This window comes from Sturnus vulgaris, chromosome 13 (assembly GCF_052056855.1).
Source record: "Sturnus vulgaris isolate bStuVul1 chromosome 13, bStuVul1.hap1, whole genome shotgun sequence".
Classification (NCBI taxonomy): domain Eukaryota; kingdom Metazoa; phylum Chordata; class Aves; order Passeriformes; family Sturnidae; genus Sturnus; species Sturnus vulgaris.
Window position 1 is genome coordinate 18,343,229 of NC_142255.1, and position 20,123 is coordinate 18,363,351.

General features: G+C 47.1%; 1 protein-coding gene across 1 annotated transcript in view; it reads right to left on the bottom strand.

Annotated features, from left to right (window-relative positions):
* The window catches only part of IGDCC3 (immunoglobulin superfamily DCC subclass member 3), a 99,903-nt gene that overhangs the window by 72,238 nt on the left and 7,542 nt on the right, over positions 1 to 20,123 (bottom strand). The window contains exon 2 of the mRNA XM_088172667.1: positions 17,472 to 17,777. Coding sequence (XP_088028793.1) covers positions 17,472 to 17,777 — 306 coding nt within the window. The remainder of the gene's footprint in view (positions 1 to 17,471; positions 17,778 to 20,123) is intronic.

The following is a 20,123-nucleotide window of genomic DNA, read 5'->3' on the forward strand; positions in this document are numbered from 1 at the left end:
TTAGAGCCCTGCTCTGCTGGGTGGTCACAGTCCATGGAAGCAAGGCTGTCACAGCCACTGATGTCTGGGGCAGGAGCTGCACCCTCTTTCCAGGGTCCACTTTCTCTCCCTGCACAGTAATGTGTGTGAGCTTTTTGGCCCGTATTTTGCTCAGGGCTCACTAATCAGCCATGGTTACCCTTGGACCCTTCCTCCAGGATGGCAAGGGGGATTTTGCATGCCTCAGGTGCTGGGAACAATGAGGTCTCAAACTCTGGAGGAGGGGGGAAATTCTCTCCTCATGGGTAGTGGTAGGTGAAAAAACCTGGCTGGATGGAAAATAACTGCCTGGCTCTCCTGTTGCCCACCAGCTATGTTTTGAAGAAACAGCTACAAGCTGCCTGCAGAATTCCTCAGCTTCGAAAGACCTCAAGCCAAGGCACCTCTGCCTCAAGCCAACATCTCCCAAGGTAGAGGGGGAACCTCTCCTGGGAATGCTCCCTACTCCACTCCCACTGCATTGTGCTTAGTGGGGGAAAAACAACACTGTTAGAGCTGCTGAGCACTTCACAAAGTGAGAATCCAACAGAGGGTTATCTACAGGAGACCTCAGAGACATTTGTTTTGATGAGACAAGATGCTCCACACTCCCACAGCACAAAATACTGTTCCAATAGACACGACCCTGCCTATCTACCTACCTGGGGCAGTAAGGCAGGAGCACTGAGCTCTCACAGGCCATCAAGCCATGACATGAAAATATTCTGGGCCAAATGGAGTTTATACCCCAGATGTAGCTCTTTGGAGAGCAGGGAGTTGTTGTTTGCTTGCAGCACCATCCAACCTCAACAGCTAGCAACACCCTCTTCACTTACAGCACCAGAAAGATTTCACCAGCTCGTGACACTCACAAACACAAAGTGTTAAATCACTGAAGCTGCTTAAGTGCAATAATTAATGATCTTACCGCCATTTGTGTGTTAAAAAGCATCGAATTAGAATGGGACCTTTTGATGTTGGCTTTGAATGAGCACGAATGACTCCAGCAGAGCAGGTCTGAATTCCTCCCCAGGCAGGGCACACAGCCTCATCAAGAGACTGCAGGCTTTCACGCTCCACATCAGCTCTGCAGCACAGCTCTGGACTGTCTCAGCAGCATCCCACCCCTCCTATTCCTTCCTGTCCCCTCTGAAAAATGACAGTGATACTGTTCACCTGCTCTGCTGGCCCTGCATGAATTCCCTTGCTAATCTTGGCGTAGTCCTTTGTAGATGGAGGGCTGTTCTCGGCTGGAGCTGTGCTGATGCAGGCCAGCTGGAGCTCTGTTCCATTAAGGGGTAGGTGTTGCTGGGGTCTATGCTCAATACCTAGGAAACAGGCTTGAGAAATGAGGTTATGCACACAGCATGGGGCTGCACGTGAACTAGTAAAAAGAGCTTTATTCTGCCTAGTTGCTGCAGCCCTGAGTGACTGCCTGATTACTCCATCTATATACAGTAAGGCTACACTGTAAATATGTCAGCATGGTGTCAAACAGACCTCAGAAGTGGCAAGTACAAGGTGAGACTCTGGAATGTAAAAACAATCCCCCTTTTCTGCTGGTTATCTGCTAAGTACATTGGCTAAATGTCTAAACTGTTATAAGCAAGAGCTTCAAAGTGACTGTCGCTCAGCACTGCACATCTCAGTGGGTGCAACACAGCCCCATGCTGGCCAGGGAAAAGTCATCTGCAAAATTCACTATACCATTATCCCAAATCGTTTACAAAATCACAGCAGACACACCAGAAGGCCTCCTGGATTTGTCCTACAACCTCTCTCCCTAGGAAAGGCTGCAGAGGCCCTTGAATCCCATCCAGCCAAACCACCCACGCTAAAAAGCCCTGTAGACCTAAAATGCAGAGACATCTCCCAAACAAACACAAAGTAGGCTGAAACACCCTCACTAAGCAAAACTCCATTAAACTCCTGACCCTCCTCATTAAGATAAATGAGGTCTGACTGTCACTTTAACTTGCCACCCTTTCACTTAAAGCTGAGAAGGAAGCAGATGCTTAATTAGCATCCCTCATGGGTGTTCACAGGTCTCAGTGTAAGGAGGAAGCAATCTGCTACTTCTTCAAAATCCTGGGTTACATTCTCCATGCACCGACAGCAAGGCACGCTGCTGAAGTCCCTGGAGGAACAAAACTCCAGGTGTGAAACTCGGGCTTTGCTAGGAGCCCATCTCTCACCAAGGCAGCCCAAGTCAAACACCTACACCTACAAGGTCCGTGTGGTCTCTGCAGCTGTGGGTAAAATTAAAGATTTGCTGGTTCTTAGCCAAGATAACTCATCCACTCCAGTTACAGACCCAGTTATGGAGTATTGTATGGACAAAATTCCCATGCACTAATAGATGTGCAGTAAAAATAACCCAAATAAATAAATAAATAAAATCACCAAACCCCCCAAAATCTGTTTTCAAAACTTTTTAAATATCAAGGGTTTAAACCACTCATTTGAGGACCAGCAGCGACAAGGTGACTCTAACACAAATCACAGAACCCAACCAACAAATTATGTGTATACAACAACGGGAAAGCTTCAGTCTCTTTGCAATCCTACAAAGACAACTTGGATTTAACACACTCATGAGTTTTCCGGGGAACTTGCATCTTCCAGTACTACTCACCCAAATCTCAGGAAGGAATTACTACAAGGAGCAGTAAGAAGGAATAAGAAATCCCCAAGGTGCCAAGACTGTCTAAATAAATCACCCTTTGAAGAGCAATTCAGCCATTCCCACCTGACAAGACACTAGGTGACTTCTCCAGTGAAAACACAGCAAGTCTCCAAGTCAGAAAAAGCAACAGATTAGACCCCTCAGGAAAAAGATATAATAGACTATTGGCTGTTAAAGAGTCCTTGATTTAAGGAGGATAGGATTGCAGTTCAATTTTATCAGCTGCTCAATAGATACATTTAGTGAATCACATTTCTCAACTCAGACAGGAATTAGCAGTACATTGTGAGAAAACAAAGCAATTTTATATAAAAACACACGACTGGAGCAAAGTAGGATGGAGACCACTTTGACCTCCACAACACCATGGAAATTTGCAGCTGAACCCATTACAAAGTCTACAAATACTCTGGATTAAAATCCCAAAAAGTCACCTTTAAGCACCACCCCCCACCCCCCCTTTATTTTCCATTAAAAACTCCTGGTTGTGTAAATTGGATTCAAATGAACGTATTTACATTTGCAGTAGGAACCTGAAGTCAGGCTGTCAAAATGTCACTCTGTCACTCATGTTTTCATCGCAGCCCGTCACAACACCGAGATGTTTCACTCCCCGCCTCGACAGCCTCCTTGGACACAAGGGAGTGAGTGGCAGGAAGGAAGGACAGCTGCTGGGAGGGTGTCTCGTAAGGATGCTCTAGTGGAAAAGTGTTATTTGCCTGTGAATTCTGGCATGCCGGGCTCTTATTGTTGTTGGCTTTCAGCCAAGCACTGCCAGGACACAAAAAGTCAATTTATGCTGGGATTTTCATTGACTCACTGCTGCTCGTTCCTCATGGTTTTGGGGAAACTTATTATGGAAGCTGGCACTGGCTGAAAGAGTACTTACTTTTCACGTAAGTATTCATCCTAATTAACAGCATGCCAGGATGGAGATTAAATTATAGCAGGACAGGATCATCTTCACTATGAAAAATAGTGTATTATTAATCTGGGACAATCAAGGATGTCAAGGATTACTCTGATTCCTCTCTTCTTCATTAAAAAAAAAAAAGCCCCTGGGGAAAAAACCAATTCTCTAAAATCAAACAATTTAGAGCCATAAAAGCCCCCTCTTTTACATGAAGTTTCTAAAGGCAATAGAAATCTCCAGAATGAAAATAAATCCCAAGTAGGACCAAGATTTACTACTTGAGGCTCAGTATTGAATGGAAAGCATCACTAAGTTATTACTTTCTATTCTGTAACAGGGTGCTCATGGTACACTGGAAATGAGGATATTTGCATCAGTCCCTACACAAGGACAGGGCAATGATGAAGAACCTAACACCATTTCTTCTGGTTTGTGTTCCCAGAAGATTTCTTTCCAGTCTCTCTCTCCAGATCTTTTATAGCATCTCTCAAACATTTTGGGACCAACTTCAGAAAGCAAGCCAGAGATGCACATGGGATGGTGTGAGACCAGCATTGTACAGAAGACACACACAACCCAAGGGCAGAAATTCACTTCTTTTTTGGCTACTACCTGACAGATATTTCTGCAGGAAGAAACATCCAACTGCTGCCTATCAGGACCCTGGTTTCACTTGTCTTCAGGAAAAATACCACCAGTGCCAGAATTGCTGCGATTGGGTAAGGTTTTTCAGCTCCTGTCTAGTTGCTTACCATGCCAGAGCAGTCTGCTAGCCTTCCTGGGCCCTATGCTGGGAAGAAAAGCTGGAAAACAGGATGTTTGCAGTCTCCAAAACTAGGACACAACCCATATTATCTCTTAGGAATCACCTCTTAAGCCCAGGTTCTGATTTTTTTTAAACATAGCTGCTCCCAGAGATGGAAGCACAACCCATGTACTAGAATATCCCATGTTTAACTAATAACTTTTTTAAAAATAAAAAATAGTTATTATCAATATCCCTACGTTGCTCTTTTCTCTGAACCAGATGTTTTGGACCCTGTCAGAATCAGGAGCTTGCATTAACCAGAGCTGATGTACTAACCCATCAATTCTGCACTCCTCTGAGATGTTGCCTACAAGCTCATTATCCAAAGTCTAAATTGCCAGGAATTAGATACCTTCACTCTGCATAAGAGCAGGAAGAGGGGGAAGAAAAAAAAAAATCAAATACAATTTACGAGCCCACAATCTAATTAGGAGAAAAACTTCCAGTCCTGAAGCGTTTGTCAGTTTTTCATCCTGCAAAATGCATACTAATCCCCTCTCCCTGCCTGCTGCCTGGGATTGCCATTACTCCATGCTTCCACAACATGCCAGGAATGATCAGCATTAGGCCTTCCTAATGTGTTTCTGAAACAATAGCAATTACAGAGTCGTCCATTCATATCTAAAGGCTTACAGACTACAACTTCCCTCAGGAGGCTAAAGACATTTCATCGAAGCAATTATATTTATGTAGCATTAAAGTACTTTCTTTAAAGCCACGACAGTCACCTTTTTGCATTCGAAGCAGAGTGGTAACGAGGAGCCCTCTCACCCCATCCAAACTCCTCCAAGCATATTTTTTGCCTGCTTAAAGACTGCTAACACACACACACACCTTGGGGGTTTTGCTGCCTTATTTTTAATGTTATCACACTCCTTTCCCCAAGGGATCTGACATGCAGATTGGAGCCTATTTACATGACAAGAGACCAGAATGGAAGAAGCTCATCAGTTTATTCAGCCTTCCCAGCTCTCATCATGTCATCAAGGACCTTCTGATGTCTGGCAATGCCGTGAAGCCCCCAACTTCCAGGATTTCACAGTTCTGTCAACCTTAGCTCTCGTTATGCTAAAAGCGAGATGTTTTCAAGCTTCTTTTTTTCTCACGAATCACAAATGCTGGAAACATTTTTTAAGTGCATCAGCTAAAAGTCAATAGGCAACCTAAAGGAAATAATAATTTTTTATTTTTTAAAACCAAGAACCTAGAGTAAGTGTTACAATTTTGGGTATGAAGAGACAGCTCAGACCAGGTTTTTAACACTGGAAGCTGTCAATACAGAACATCACTGATTTTCCACTCTTCCACCTCACTTCTCCTACAGGAAGCAAAGCAGCTCCCTAGAAATATTCCACCTATGAATTTCACAGCATGCCTCGCAAAATCAAAACGCGAAGCCTTGGCGTGACGTCTCAAATCTCTGCCATTCAACAGCTGATCATATTTTCCCTTTGAGCCGCACCAGCTGCACTCCACCGGCACGCCTGGCTCGCACGGGGCTGCCCGCGGCAACTTTGGCATCCCGGCTTGAAAAGACATTTCCTTCCAAGCAAAGTGCCTAGCTCTGGTACGCAGGGGGGATTTTTTCAGTGCATGCAACACTAATCAGAGGAAGGGATTCCTCGTGTTTGGCCAACATTTCCTTGGATCTGGGCTCTCCATCTTCCTTGCTGAGCTCTTTGTGTTGGAGGGCGAGAGCCATCACGACTCCGCACACGGGGGCTGCCCAGCTGGTGACCTCAGAAGGCTCTCCCTGCAGCTCTCTCGTGCTTTTGGGCAGGGAAATCACCAGCCTGAATTTTGAAGCTGGCATGAAACCTAGCCCCATCCCTCCTCTCTCCCTGGGTCCTGCTGCGGATGCTGCAGGCTGGACCGGCTCCTGGCCGCTTTGCCACGCTGCAGCCAAGCGCTGTCCTGGCCTAAGGATGAACTTGTTGCCATGGCAGGAGTCGAGGCATGGAGGCGAGCGGCAGCTCGGAGCGCCGGTTGCTCCTCCACAACGGCTTTTTGTTGTTCCTTTCTCACAGTGCGCCCGTCCTCTCTCTGTGCTGGAGCAGCCTGGCAAAACCCAGCTGACCGTAAAGCACAGTAGCACCGTGGCTGAGGGCCCAACATTGCTTTTCTCTGCTGCAAACTCTGCCTCTTCCCTGCCTGCTGCGGGGCACAGCATGGGAAAGCCGATCCCATGGCACAGGAGAGCGTCCCACTGCAAGGACAGGACATAAAGGGGAGCTGAAGTTTTGAGGCAGGAGCTCTGTCAGATAGAGAAGATTTTAAGAGAGGGGTAGATAGCATCTCTCCAAAAGGAGGCTGTCCCCAGCTAATGAATTTCCTCACTGCTGCTGGAATGTTTGTACAGGACGGGCTTAGCTTGGCTGCCTTTTAAAACTGCCTTACAGCTTTGATTAGCCTTGCTAAAACTAAGGGCATCTCTCTTTCACACACTAATTAAGGACAGGCTCAGAAGAGGCCGGTATCCCTCATTGCTGCAGATTTTAACAAGAAGAAATACAAAGGTAGACTTAAAATTAAAAGCAATGCTCCTTCCTGAGCAGTGGTTTCAGTGCCTTGGAGATTACAAGCTAGCCCCGCTCTGCGTGTCAGCAAGCCTTTCCAAAATAATGAGCTTGCTTCCGTCCCAAGCAGCTCCTGTTGCACTGGAGAAATGAGCAGAAAGGTATTATGGGCTCACACTCACCAGATGGATGTCCTGCTTTGTTCTCCGCTTACTGAAAACCCTACACATACAGTTTGGATTATCTTCATTGTAATTCTAATCACCACCTCTCTGTTAGGGAAGGAGGGAGAAAGGGAGGGATCCTTGCCTCTGTCAGGAGAGCTAATTAAAAGTTGTGAGTCATCCAGACTTCTCCACACATTGGAAATGCTTTTGGAAGATCAGGTAATCTCTCATTCTTGGGAGAACCTAGTTAGTAAAAGAAAAATTAAGCAGGCTCCCCTTGGGCAGGGAGCTGTAGGAGAACAAGTCCATTTTCCCTACGGGATGCAGCGGTGTGAATCATCGAGGTGCTTCAAAGGCATGCAAAGCACTGTCTGAAGCAGAAATGCTCATACATGTTCCCCAGCACAGCAACACCTCCTGTGCACCTACATCATGCCGGCTTTTAAAACTCCTTCTCTAAGAGGCTTTTACATATCAATATATATGGTGCTGGGACTTCTGTTTTCCCATGAAAGAACTTCTGACTTCTCTGGCTGTTTCCCGGATGGCTGGTCACAAGCTCAAAGGTCTCAGGAAAGTCAGAGCCAGGAGGCTCATGAAAATCGACAGCTGACAGCAGCGTGAGGTCCACGGAGTGCCCCAAGTCCTCAGCCCCGATTAGGCACAGAGCAATCAGCAGCGAGCAGCAGCCCCGAGGCACCCGGGCTCCCTGGCCCCACCGCGGTGGGGAGGAGCTGCCTGTGCTGGTAATGAGCTCTGACAGCTTCAGGTGGGGTGAGGGCCCCCCGCAGCAGCTTGGCAAGGACAGTGTGCAGGCAATAGGCCCCCAAACCCAATGGGGATGGACACATCTGGGGAGGACCAGTGCTACCATCCCTAATTCCTAGAGATACACAATTGCCTGAGATCAGTAGCAAGAGCCAGGGAAGGCAAGGCATCAACCAACACACTGCTTTGGCCAAATAGCCAAGTCTGGATCGTTTAAATGTAGCAGCCAGACTCTGTATTTAGGATTGTGACCAGTCCCTGTCATTTAGAGGTGGTGGGTGCTTGCAGAGCTTGAGCCCTTGTGAAAGTCTACAGCACCCATGGAGGTCCCAAGGAACAAGAAAGCTCTTTTCTCTTTGGTCATGAAAAAAAGCTTTTAAAAAAGGATTATTTCTGTTGTCATCTTTCCAATGGCCAGTCCAGAATGTGAAGACTATTTCTTCTCTTTCCCCTCCCCTTTTTTTTTTTGAGAGACAGTTCAAGCTGACCCCCTTGGGGCCCTGTCTCTTCTCCTGAACATTAGGATCATTAATGAAAGATGCAGTCAGGACTTTCCCTCCCACCCCTGTACACGTTGCCGTGGGAAACTCTGGTGAGCTGGACATGGATGCTGCCCTGAGGAAATAAAGTGCCTTGGCAAGTCCCATCCCCTCGGACAGAGCTGCAATGCTGGGGCCCAAAGGGATGTGACTGCACTGCTTGGCCGTTCAGGGCAATGCCACCACAAGAGCCCAGGGCAAGAGTAAACCTCTGGACTGAGGCTGAAGGTTCCACTGCCCTCTAGGGAAGATGCTGAGCTGCAGGGAAAAATATGTTTGTGGACAAACACCACCAAATAACAAGGTGAAATGAGACAGACTGCTGCTTCCACCTGGTCATTTTGGAGATTTGCTCAGTACCATAAATCTGTTTGGATTCAAATTGATTTAGGCTTTGCTTCATGGGAACCCCTAAGGCCCTGGAGAACCTCACAGCAAAAGAATGCTCCAGCTGATGTTCCTACCTTTCTACCCAAAGCACATCCAATCAAAAATAGGCATGATTTTACCAAAGCCATCTGCAAACTAATTTTAACTGGCACAGCCTGGGCACCAGGGCATTTGCAACCAGCCCATCCCAAATATACATTAGCCCTGACTTTTTGTTGTATGTTAAGGCTTAGGAAAACTTGAATCACACTTTTGCAATGCTTAGTGAAGCCATGAATCCAGCTTGTGCCTTCTTGGTTTTCCTTGTCCTCCTTTCTGAATCCATGACATTCTCCTTGATGAAAGTTCACTGTGTCCCTTCCCTTTCTGACATCTCCAAATCATCATTCCCCTGGATCTCAGCAAACAGTGCAATCCTTGGTAGGGTGAACTATGGCTCAGGATGAAAATGGGCATCCATCCTGCCCACAGAGCTGGGCAGAGAATGCCATACACTGCACTCAAAAGCCACCAGGCAACCTCCAGTGCCATGCTCCAAGATGAGCAAGGCAACTGCAGAAACACAAGATCCTGCTCCTGGACAAAAATATCTCATAGGGATCAGCCATGACTTGACCTGTCAGGTTTGCTGTCCCTGCCCTTCCCAGGCACAGGCAGGCAGGAAAACACTTGGTTTTTCCTTGAAGAATAAGCACAGAAGAATCGATCAAATGCAGCAGAGTACAATGCTACAGCTGAAGTATGCACACACTGAACTTTTCTGCTGCTGCAACACCGCCATTCATTTACACACCAGCAGCCTAAAACTATCTCTTTTGTACACCCAAATTGATCCTCACTCTTAATTAGTGCTCTCAGTTGCAGCAAAATTTCATTTGTTTCTTCCAAATGTGGCCTGATCCATTGTCCCTCTCCCTTGACCTGTGAAAATTAGTCATTGAGCTCAGTGACAGTGGTAAGTGCAAAATGCAGCATCAAAGGGACATAATGGGGCCTCTTAGGACTGACAAAAAAACACCATTAATCAAGGCATGCTCAAGAGGTGCCAACTTACTGAGGCATGTGAGTGGCGCAGGAGTGCGGGCCCTCCCTCGGAAGGCGGGATGCAGAGGGATGTGTGGGTGCAGGAGAACCCCCCTGCCCCAAGAACTGCCCCAGACACTCCAGCACTGCTGCTTCATGGGCAGATGGTCTCTGCTCTGTATGTCCCAGTCCCAAGCATTTGTACACCTGATTTCCAGTAGAGGTTACAGACATGCACTTTTCCAGGCTGCTCCTTAGCTTGGAGAGCAGGAATGGAGCTCATCTTTAAAATGCTCTTTAAAGCTCTGCTATAAGCTCGTCTGTGGCCCCTACTCTGTTAGGAGTGACATACAGGATGCACACCAGGTCAGGAGGGAGATGTCAGCATCTGCTTTTCCAGAGCTAACACCAGAGTCTGCAGATTCACAGAGGTAAACACATGACACTGTCCATCCAGCAGCACCTTACACCGACCCCCTTCTGTGATCCCAGATTCCAGATAAAAGAAAAAATATAAACTGCACAAACAGACCAGAGAGGTGTGGTGCTGGGGAATTATCCCAGGGATCAGCACCCAAGAGACCTATGGACAAACCTGCACAGGCACAAAGATAGGGCAGCCCTGCAGTCAGTGAACCAGCAGCAGGGCATCTGAAAGGGTAAGGGACCAATTTTAGCTGGTCTGGCAGAAAGAGTTTTAATATCAGAAAAACCAAAGCAAAGAGGCAAACCTCTTCGAAATTCCAACCTCAGTAGCAAACAGAGTGTTTAAACCCTCTCCTGCAAATCCATGCCATTAAACAGAATAACTTGGACTCAGCAAATCCAAATGACTCTCACTTTCAAGGTCCTGCATTCAGAAGCCCACAATGGAGAACAATGAAGTGGGGAAAAAGCCGAGGATCTTGACGCTGCATTCAGGGGCCATCTGGTCTGGCCAGCACAGCCAGTGCTGGGAACGGGCAGCGTCGTGGGTTGAGATTTAATCTGAGCCACTTATTGGGTGACCTCAGGCGAATCGTTTGACCTCCTTTTGCCTCAGTCAACCCAACTGTAAAATTGGGTTTAAAGCAAGAACCTCTCTGAAAACCATATGCTGTGCCTAGGAGGAGTGGGAGCAGACTCCCTTCCCAGCAACAGGGCTGCCATGGTGGATAGAGCCAAAACCAGAGTGGAAGAGGAGGTGCACAGAGCTCAGATCCAGCATCCCTTGATGTCAGGAAGCTCTGGCTGATGTCTCTCCCAGGTCCCATCCTGCCAGCTCTGGGAAAGCAGCTTTGGCACCTGTGCAGGGACTCACAGAAGGGATCTGTGAGGTCTGACCTCACTCATACCACTAACTGCACCCAAACATTCAAAGCTAGGTCCTCAAATCCCAATTTCAATGGTTACTCACTAGATCAAGAACATTGATTGCTCTGGTCAAACGTCCCCCAAAATTGATTCCTCACAGTCTTGCCAATGAACAGTGGCAGAAAAACAGCTCCTCTCACCTGGGCCCAACCTGGCCCCAGCCTGGCCCCAGCACTGTGTACCCCTTGGAGAGAAGCAGCAGCGCAGATGAAACACCATGGCCAGCTAACCTGGGTCCCTGATAAACACAAAACAGCAGCTTGTCCCCCAGGTGTTCACAGGAGTGTGCACATCCTGGGTTCAGAGAAGAGAAACTGAGGCACAGCAGGTGCATGGATGGGCACACCATAGCCAGCTGGGACCCTTGTAAGGCAAAATGAGAGTGAAAGCCATATAAGCAGAGACTTGCCCTCCTGACTAAAGTAATACAGGAGAGTGGCCCAATACTTTGAGGAGAGGCTGGAGCAGAGCAGCAGGCAGAGGGACAAGCAAGGTACAAGCACACAGGGTGGGGCACTGTGCTGTCCCCACAGGACTGCCCGTGCAGGAGCTTCTCCCCGTGTTAAAAAAGAAGCAGAGAACTGCCTCATACTGCAGGTGCAGGCTGCAGAGATGTCAGAACTTCCTCAGCTGTGCTCCAAGAGTTAATTGAGACAAATAACTCAACAGTGCTGCCATTAATGAAATTCTTCTGATATATTTCCCCTGAGCTTTCTATAAATGACTAAGTGACATTACTGCCTGCAGTGCAAACCCCCTATATGAGAGATAACACTGCTGGAGCTAAGGTTGGTGCATCCACGTTAGAAGCCTTGGAAAGAAGTGCAAGATGATATTTAAATAACTATCACACTGCTAAGAAATGAGCAGCCAAAAGAAATATGGTCTTATAATATGCTCAAGTCTCAGGATGAATCCTGGCTGTTACATGCAGACGCTGAAATGCAGTGGGTGGTAAGTGACAAACTCTTTTAATCCTGCAAATCCACTAAAATTCCCAGTCAAATCTCTCCAATTTTCCCCCGGTGACTCCTATATTTGTACATTTGTTTTGCAGCACACACAGGGCCAACTACTGCAACAGTACAGATGTGAGAGGCAGCATCACATGGACCAGCATGTCCTAGGGGCAGCCAAAAGGGCTGATGGGGGGAAATAACCCACTCACCCATCATATCCATCTCCTGGAAACCTCGCATAGTGTTTCTGCTTTACTTAATTTCTTTTGCTCTCCTTTTTTCCCTTTGCTACTTCCTCATGGGTATTTTTCCCTCTGAGACCCACTGCTGCAAGCCCAGAATTTGCTCTGAGCTTGCCAAAGCACAGACAATATAGAAATATCACTGGCATCAGGGCTGAGCCCTTCTGCTAAGCACTGGAGAAGGGCAATAAATATGAGCAGAGCCACAACAGGGGGAAAAAATCTCCTTTATGGATGGAGGAAACTTGACACGTAACACCAAGAGTTAAACTGCAATAAAATTCAAATGACCATTAGCAAAAATGTTCCTGGGAGTAATAGGAAGATGTCTCCAGAGCTGTAACAGACACCAGGACAGATTTTTACCTCCAGCACATTTTGCATCAGTAAAACAAGGAGTCACAAAAGTATCCCACCCCTACTGCAAAAAGGTGGTTAACTAGTCCTAAGCACAAGCCATAGGTAGGGCTCTCTGATAACACAGATACTGTACAGGCACAAGGGAAACCAACAGCAAACCCACGTGTTTAAGGTCTGCCTTGATGTTCTGAGCTAAGACTCACAATCTGCATCCGAACAGTGGCACTGCCCAGGAAATACCTTGGTGACAACTTTGGTGCCACCTTATTTAAACCTTAATTTAAAATGCTAACTTCATAATGAGTGGAACAAAACTGTGTAAAAACATTTCCCACTCTAATCCTGGTTTGATCCCCCCCAGTATGGCCTTCTTTTGTAATTACATCCCTTTGTGATCTCACTCTAATGCCTTGTATTGTGACCCATAAAATAATCAGCCCCCTTTGTCTCTCCCTAATCCTTTTAGACTTCCTTCTTGTCTCTACACTCCTATAAATGCTGCCATTATTTGGGCTCAGCAGCTCTTCCCACCACCCCAGAGCCTAGAAAGCGGGCTGCAGGTTAAACCCTGAATATATTCTGTGCAGAGGAGCTGAAACGATGGGAAGATCTTTGCTGCTTTAAAATCCCTGTGATTCCCAACCTCCTCCCCTAGCCACACAGCTTGGCAGGGAAATCAACCTGCAAGTTTGCATATGAACCAGCCTCCCCACTTCTGTATCTTGCCAATGACCTGAAGACCTTTGGCCTTGAGGTCACAGTGGCCAGTGTGTTTGTGGGGACACCGTGCTTGTCCCCAGGCTGGGTGAGGGGAGCTCTGCTGCTGCTGTCTGCAGGGATCAATGCAGACAGGAGTTACAACATCTGCCTTGCCCAAGCTATCAATCCAGCCCTCCTGCTGGCAGGGTAAGTGCCATGGACAGCCACACACAGTGGGATGGAGGAGCAGAATTTGGGACAGGATGCAGAAGGAAAGGGGCTCAGGTAGAAGAGAATGGCACAGGGATATCTGCTGCTATGCTTAACTACAAACAGTCACCCTGCAGCAAGACATAGTCAAGAAAATGTCTTTAAAAGTTCAGATCTGCCCAGAGTTATTATCAGGTCCTACAGTACTTCAAATATTGGGCAGGTCCAATTCACCAAACTTCAAGAAATCTCTTTGGCTCTAAATTCTCTAAATTGCACCATCGACTTAATTCCCCTCTTTCCTTTTTTTTTTTTTTTTTTTTTTTTAAAGCATTAGATCAAACAGGGAAAATTGCTACTCTCAAGCTGGATACGTGCAGAGCCTGATCTGATACCCAGTTTGATGGTGATTTCCAATTAGTGGTAACTGCTTGTTATTGAGTGATATAATCAATGGGTCTTACTCCACTGGCTGGGCTGTGATTTATGATGATGTGGAGCCAGGTCCATCAAATTACAGCATTGGCAAAAAGGGCTGGAAATGCCACGAAATGACACGATCAGAGCAAGTGATGCCAAGTTAAGCAAAAGGTGGTGATGAGAAGAAAGGTGGCTGCGTTCTGGGGAGCCCACCTTCCTGAGGAGTGGACTGTGGATGTTACAATTGCTCAGAGGGGATCTTCATCCACAGAGAGCTAAAACATGTTCAGCTTCTGGCATGCACAGGGGAAATCCAGCTCCAAAAAGACCTGTGAAAACACAGCCAAGCGGTGCCTCCAGAGAACACTGACTATGAAACTGATTTTAATTAAGACAGCTCAGAGTCATGCAAAACTACGGAACTGTCACTGAGAGACAGAAAAGATCTGTATTCAATAACCTGATCAGATTATAAAAACATGTTGCATTCCACAGCCTTTTAAACTAACACACCAGGGTTTGAACAGACACAGAAACAGCAACTGAAAGAATTCCAACTGGGGTGTTAGGCAGAGGGTAGAAATGCTGAGGGCAGAAATGCTCCCCGCTCAGCTCAGTCACACGTAAGCTTCTTGCACACTTGTGCTTGTTCAAAAGAAAGTTACACTGCAAAAATATTATCAATGTTTTTAGCACCTGCCCAGCCAATCCACAAACCAGCCAAGGTCCACTTCCTTCTGCTGAGTCTCTTTGATTAATAATGGTGACATACAGAAATACTCTTAAATTTAATGAAATCAATTTAATGAGTTAATTTCTAGGAGGAAGGGTTTAAGATGCACCCACTCGGTGAGGAAACTGCCAGCACCTTAAGCCCATCAGGGCTGCACGCGCAGCGGCTGAGAGCAGCATATTCTTCCAGTTAAATTTTACTCAATGCCAAGTGTTGAAGTAAATTTGAAACATAAAAATATGATATCCAGCCCACATTTCCTGAATGCAAATATGTACATTCCTCCGAGCCAAGAAGATTATATTCCAAGCAATAATACAAAGCCAGGGTCTGTAACGGTGATATGAGACTAACAGCCTGCCTTTGAAGACAGCGAAAAGTGCAACAGAGCTCTCGAGGGGCTCCGCTCTGTCAGATCTCTTTTATTCCTCAGTAGCACGGCCTTGATCAACTTTCAAGATTTTTGTTTGTGAAAGGTTTTTATTTCTCCTTTGCTTTTGTGCTCAGATGTCAGGCTCAGAGGGAAGAAGAGATCAGCACTGGGATGAGGTTTTACCCACCAGCAGTATTTACTCTGCTCCGCAAAGGTCTGCTTAGCGCTTGGGCTTTTTTCCCTTCCAGGCAGACAGCACCCATTCCTTCGATGCAAAGGTCCCTAAAATGGGGATAATTACTCTTGTCCTTTGACTTGCTGATTGGGACTTGAAGCAAGGAAGATCACTATCTCTTGTGTGTAACCACCCCTGAGACTTGAGGGCTCAGGGTACTACTGTGATTCATTCTCAGGAGATTTCATCTACGATTAAGCAGAGTCCTAAGTGCAACTGTGCGTTCCTGCGGCTCAGGCACAGCAGGGGAGCTTGCCCTGAGCAGCAGGTTACATTTGCCCACAACATCCTGTTTTATTCCCATTATCTGCAGGCACCTGTGGCATCAAGGCCGGGGGGCCCCCTGTTTGTGCTGGCTTCACCCAGACCTCTTCTCAGGGCTGGCAACAAACCAAGCCTGAAGCTAGAATAGAGTCCAGAGCATTTTCAACACAATCCCTTTTTCATTTTGATTCATGTGAAACTACGGCTACAAAAGGAAACGCTATTCAGGGACACACAGCACATCACATACATATTGATGCAGGAGCCAAGATAACAGTATTTATTGACAATTCACAATCTCAAAGGTAATTCCTCTGGCTCTCATGTCTCCAGTTTACAGGTCCAAGAAGTTTGGCATTGTGCTTGTGCATGAGTCGGCTTCCAACTCATAAATGCCACAGCCATTCACCAAAAGTGCTCCAAGGTTTAGCACCACAAGACTGACAAGTTTGAGATCCAGCTGCTAATCTGGCAAGGCCCCAAAGCCCTTGGCTCCTGGACAATGTCACTTCTTACACTCCTGAAAAGCTAGGTTTGCAGATGGCCACTTCATGCACTCGGGAATTGTTATACACAAGGGCTGGAGTGTTCCCTTGGTGGGCTGCCAGCCGGCTCTGGCACTGTGGGGAGCGGGTGGCAGCATTCCAAAAGGCCCCCCAGTTTGGGAAATGCAGACAAGACCTCAGCCCCAGAGTTTGCTTTAGACTTTTCCTGCTTTGCACCGAAAAATAATGGTGATATTTGCAATTGCAACAAATGCATTAGTAACTTGCTTGCACAGAAAGAAGAGCAGTAGCCACCTCCCAAACAAGCTGGAGAGCCCTTCAGCAAAACTTAACAAACCAGTGTTCCACCAGGTCTCGTGGCTGTACCATGCACCATCCTCACACTCACACAGAAATTACATCCAGCAGCAACTTCTGGTTGAATGCAAAAAGGATCAGAAATTGCACTCCCAGAGCCCCCAGACAGTCTGTGGGCAAAGCAGGCCATAACCACAACAGAGACAGAAACCACCATGGACCTCCCAGCTCTGCCATCAGTCCTGGGACAAACACCAACCAGCAACCAGAGCTGACAAGGGAGAACCAGGAGATCCACCAGGACCGACTGCTCAGGCCAGGGCAATGTAATGGGCTAACACCAGGCAGTGTGCAGAGCTGGAGCCACAGCCTGCCCTGGAATTCTTCCTCCCTCACCTTTAAATTTCATTCCCTCATTGGCATTTTCATCTCTCTCCTCCTGTAGGCTCCCCCATCAGACAATCTGTCTGGTACTGTTAGCCTTGCCCCCAAAGGCACTGCCACGCCGGGTAGTAAATAACACCTTGCTCCTCTACACTGCCAGCATTAAATAACAAAATGAAAGATACCATGACCTTCAGGAGGTCTTTGCCTACGGTTTGGGAAGCACTGCCTGCCAAGCATAGCCCAGCTGTGCTGCACAGCCAAGGGGCTTCCAAATTCACCGCAGGAGATATACAAACCACGGACTACTTCACCACATGATTTTAATGTAACTTACACCTCCAACACAGAATTTGCTGTTAGAAGGTGGTTTTTAGTTTTCTACCTAAGAAAGCTGATGAGCTTTTCTTTCACACTTGGACAGCTACACATATTACATGCCAGCCACATTTCAACACCAGCTCTAAGGCTTTTCTCTCTTCCCTCTCTTTAATCTCTCCTCCAGGAAAGCCCAGCACTCACCATGCTGCCCTCCTGCTTCCCAATAGAACCAGAGTCCCTTGTGGGATTGCCCAGTGAGGTGGGGGTGGGACAGTGCCCGTACTTACTCGCTGCCTGGATCTTGGCCTTCCGGCTCACCACCAGCCCGTAGTGGTTCTGTGCCATGCAGTCGTACTCGCCTTCATCCGAGGACCCATCTCCCCGCACCCTCTGGAAGCGCGAGACATAGAGAGACCCGTTGGCCAACATAAAGGCATTCTCACTGTCCACGATCATCACGCCGTTCTTGCGCCACGTGATGGTGATGGGCTGGATGCCCTCCACCTGGCAGTAGAGGATCAAGGGTTGCTCCTGCACAGCTATGTCATCACTAGGCTCCACAACGAATGCCAGCTCGGAGGAACGGCCAAAATCTAAAATGAAGAGAGTAGGGCAGAGTCAGCAGCATGTCCAGGAGCAGCAGCAAGAGTTAACTGGATGTGCTACAAAGTGCACGTGTTTTGGAGAAACACAAAACCCATGGGCAGGCGTTGCCTCCCAAGACCTTACTCTCTGAACTTCAGGGTTCAATTTCTTAAAACACAACCACAGGCAAAGTCCTTCAAGGCTGCCTTTGGAGGCTCCAGTGCAGGGGACAGACAGGCACAACACTTCAGCAGCTTGCCAAACCCTAGCTCCACTCCATACTCCTCTGAAGATTGCCTCTTCACCTCCCACTGCAGGTGTGCAGCATTAGACAACTGAAACTCGCATAAGCACAGGGCATCAGCCATTCCCAGCCCAGGGGCAGAAAGTGCCCACCAGTGCTGGAAAGCCATTCCTCTCCCCACATAAGCAGGCAGAGGGGCTGTGCCGTGCCCCAGACCTGTTTGCAGCACAGCCGGCGGGGGTGAGGAGGGCATCAGCAGCTCCCGATTCAGACCATATTGCCACCGGCATCTCCCCGACACTCCTCCCGCTTGGCAGAGCACGAGGCTGTTTGCCTCTCGCACGCAACACCGTGCCCTTCTGTCGCTTTGGTCTCTCTCACGCTGTAACAGGCAAAGCATGGTGCTATTCAGCCCTTAATGAAGAGCAAGTTAAGCACCAAAATACAAATGCACGATGTTCCAGCTCAGCCACACAAAAGGTTTCTTGCAAAGCAATTACGCTAAACGATGTCCGCGAGAGATAAGTTATTGCAGAATTTGTACCAACAATAGGCTAACCCTCACTTCCCCTCACACAGATACGTCCTCATTTACTTCTTTTGCCAATAGAATGTTTAAACGCTGTGTCTTTGGCATGTTATGCTTCACTTGGTCACAGCACACCTTTTGAGGGTATAATTTGCCCTACAGTCATGATCAGACACTACAGAAGATGACAGAAACAGAACTATTGCTTAAAGATTGGCCAAAATATATGCACACATGAAAGACAAAAAGAGACCAAGAAACAGGAGTTATATAGATATTTGAAGGCTGTAAATACAGGGAAGGAGGTGAACTGGGTTTTTTTAAAGAAGAGCAATGGTGAAGAAATTCCAGCAGAGTAAGAAAACTAGTTTCATCCAAATATGGAGAAAGCCTTTCTAACAGTTAACTTGTGTATTGGCCCTTCAAGGGGTGTTTTCCCAACCTGTGACACAGCTCCTTCCCTCTTTCACAGGCTCAGTGGAACCAGCTCCACAGATGTTCACAGACCTGGGATGCACACACGCAGTATTTCTTGGCAAACACCAGCCACAGCACAGGCTTTGTAATGCCTGTCCCTCATACAGAACCCACCAAGAACAGGATCCCCCCCACATCAGGCTCAAAAGCAGGGTGGAGGGCAGACTGTTAATGCATGGTAAGAATAACAGAGATGAGAAGAGGCCGTTACACTAAAGAAAGAGAAGGAAAAAAAGTCCGTCTTTTCTGCTCTGCAAACCCAGTGAGATTTTTTTTTTCTTTCTTTCTGTAAATCCCCACTGCTTTCTACGGCAACTTAAATTGGATTACGGGGGATAAACATTGAGTGCAACCTGAGCCGAGGCAGATGGACGGAGCAGACAAAGACAGCAGTGGTACTGCAGGGCCAGGCCAAAGGTACTGCCAACAAGGTATGAGTGTGTGCAAGGAATGGACAAACCCCACTTAGTGACAGGCACCTAAAACACACACTTTATTAACCCATTAAGTCTTAAAATGTCAGGCTAGCTCCAGCCATCTCGGTGATCTATCGCTCACTGTGACTCCTTTTTTATGAGATAGCCCTGGGGTCCTCTCAGCAAGTCAGACTGCAGCCAGCACAAACCCATCAATTACTTTTTTTTGGTGAAAATTAAGGAATTAGATGAATGCTCTGCATTTTTCTGCAAAGTGGCCAGAGTCTCAACACCATGCTGGGGCCCCATTCCCTGTGTGGGTGCTCTGGTGAGTTAGGTAAGATAAGGAGCCTTGTATCCTGATATTGAGCCAAGAGGGACTTCTGACTGCAGAAAGATTGAAGATTTCAGGATTTAGCCTAATGCACAATCCAAAAAAAATCCATAATTAAATAAATGCCCCATCTTCCCCCAGCACCCCTGTACTCTTAGATAAAACAGCTTATTATTATATGTACAATAAAAGGAAGAATCAACATAATTACATGCCCTTCCCACAATTGCTGTCATTATAACAACCATCATTAAGGCCTGTGATTGGAGATAATCATGTTTGCCTCCATAAACATTCGGTCTGCATCCTCACTCCAGGCTGCTCGAACTGCAGGAGTGATGACACTCGGAATTA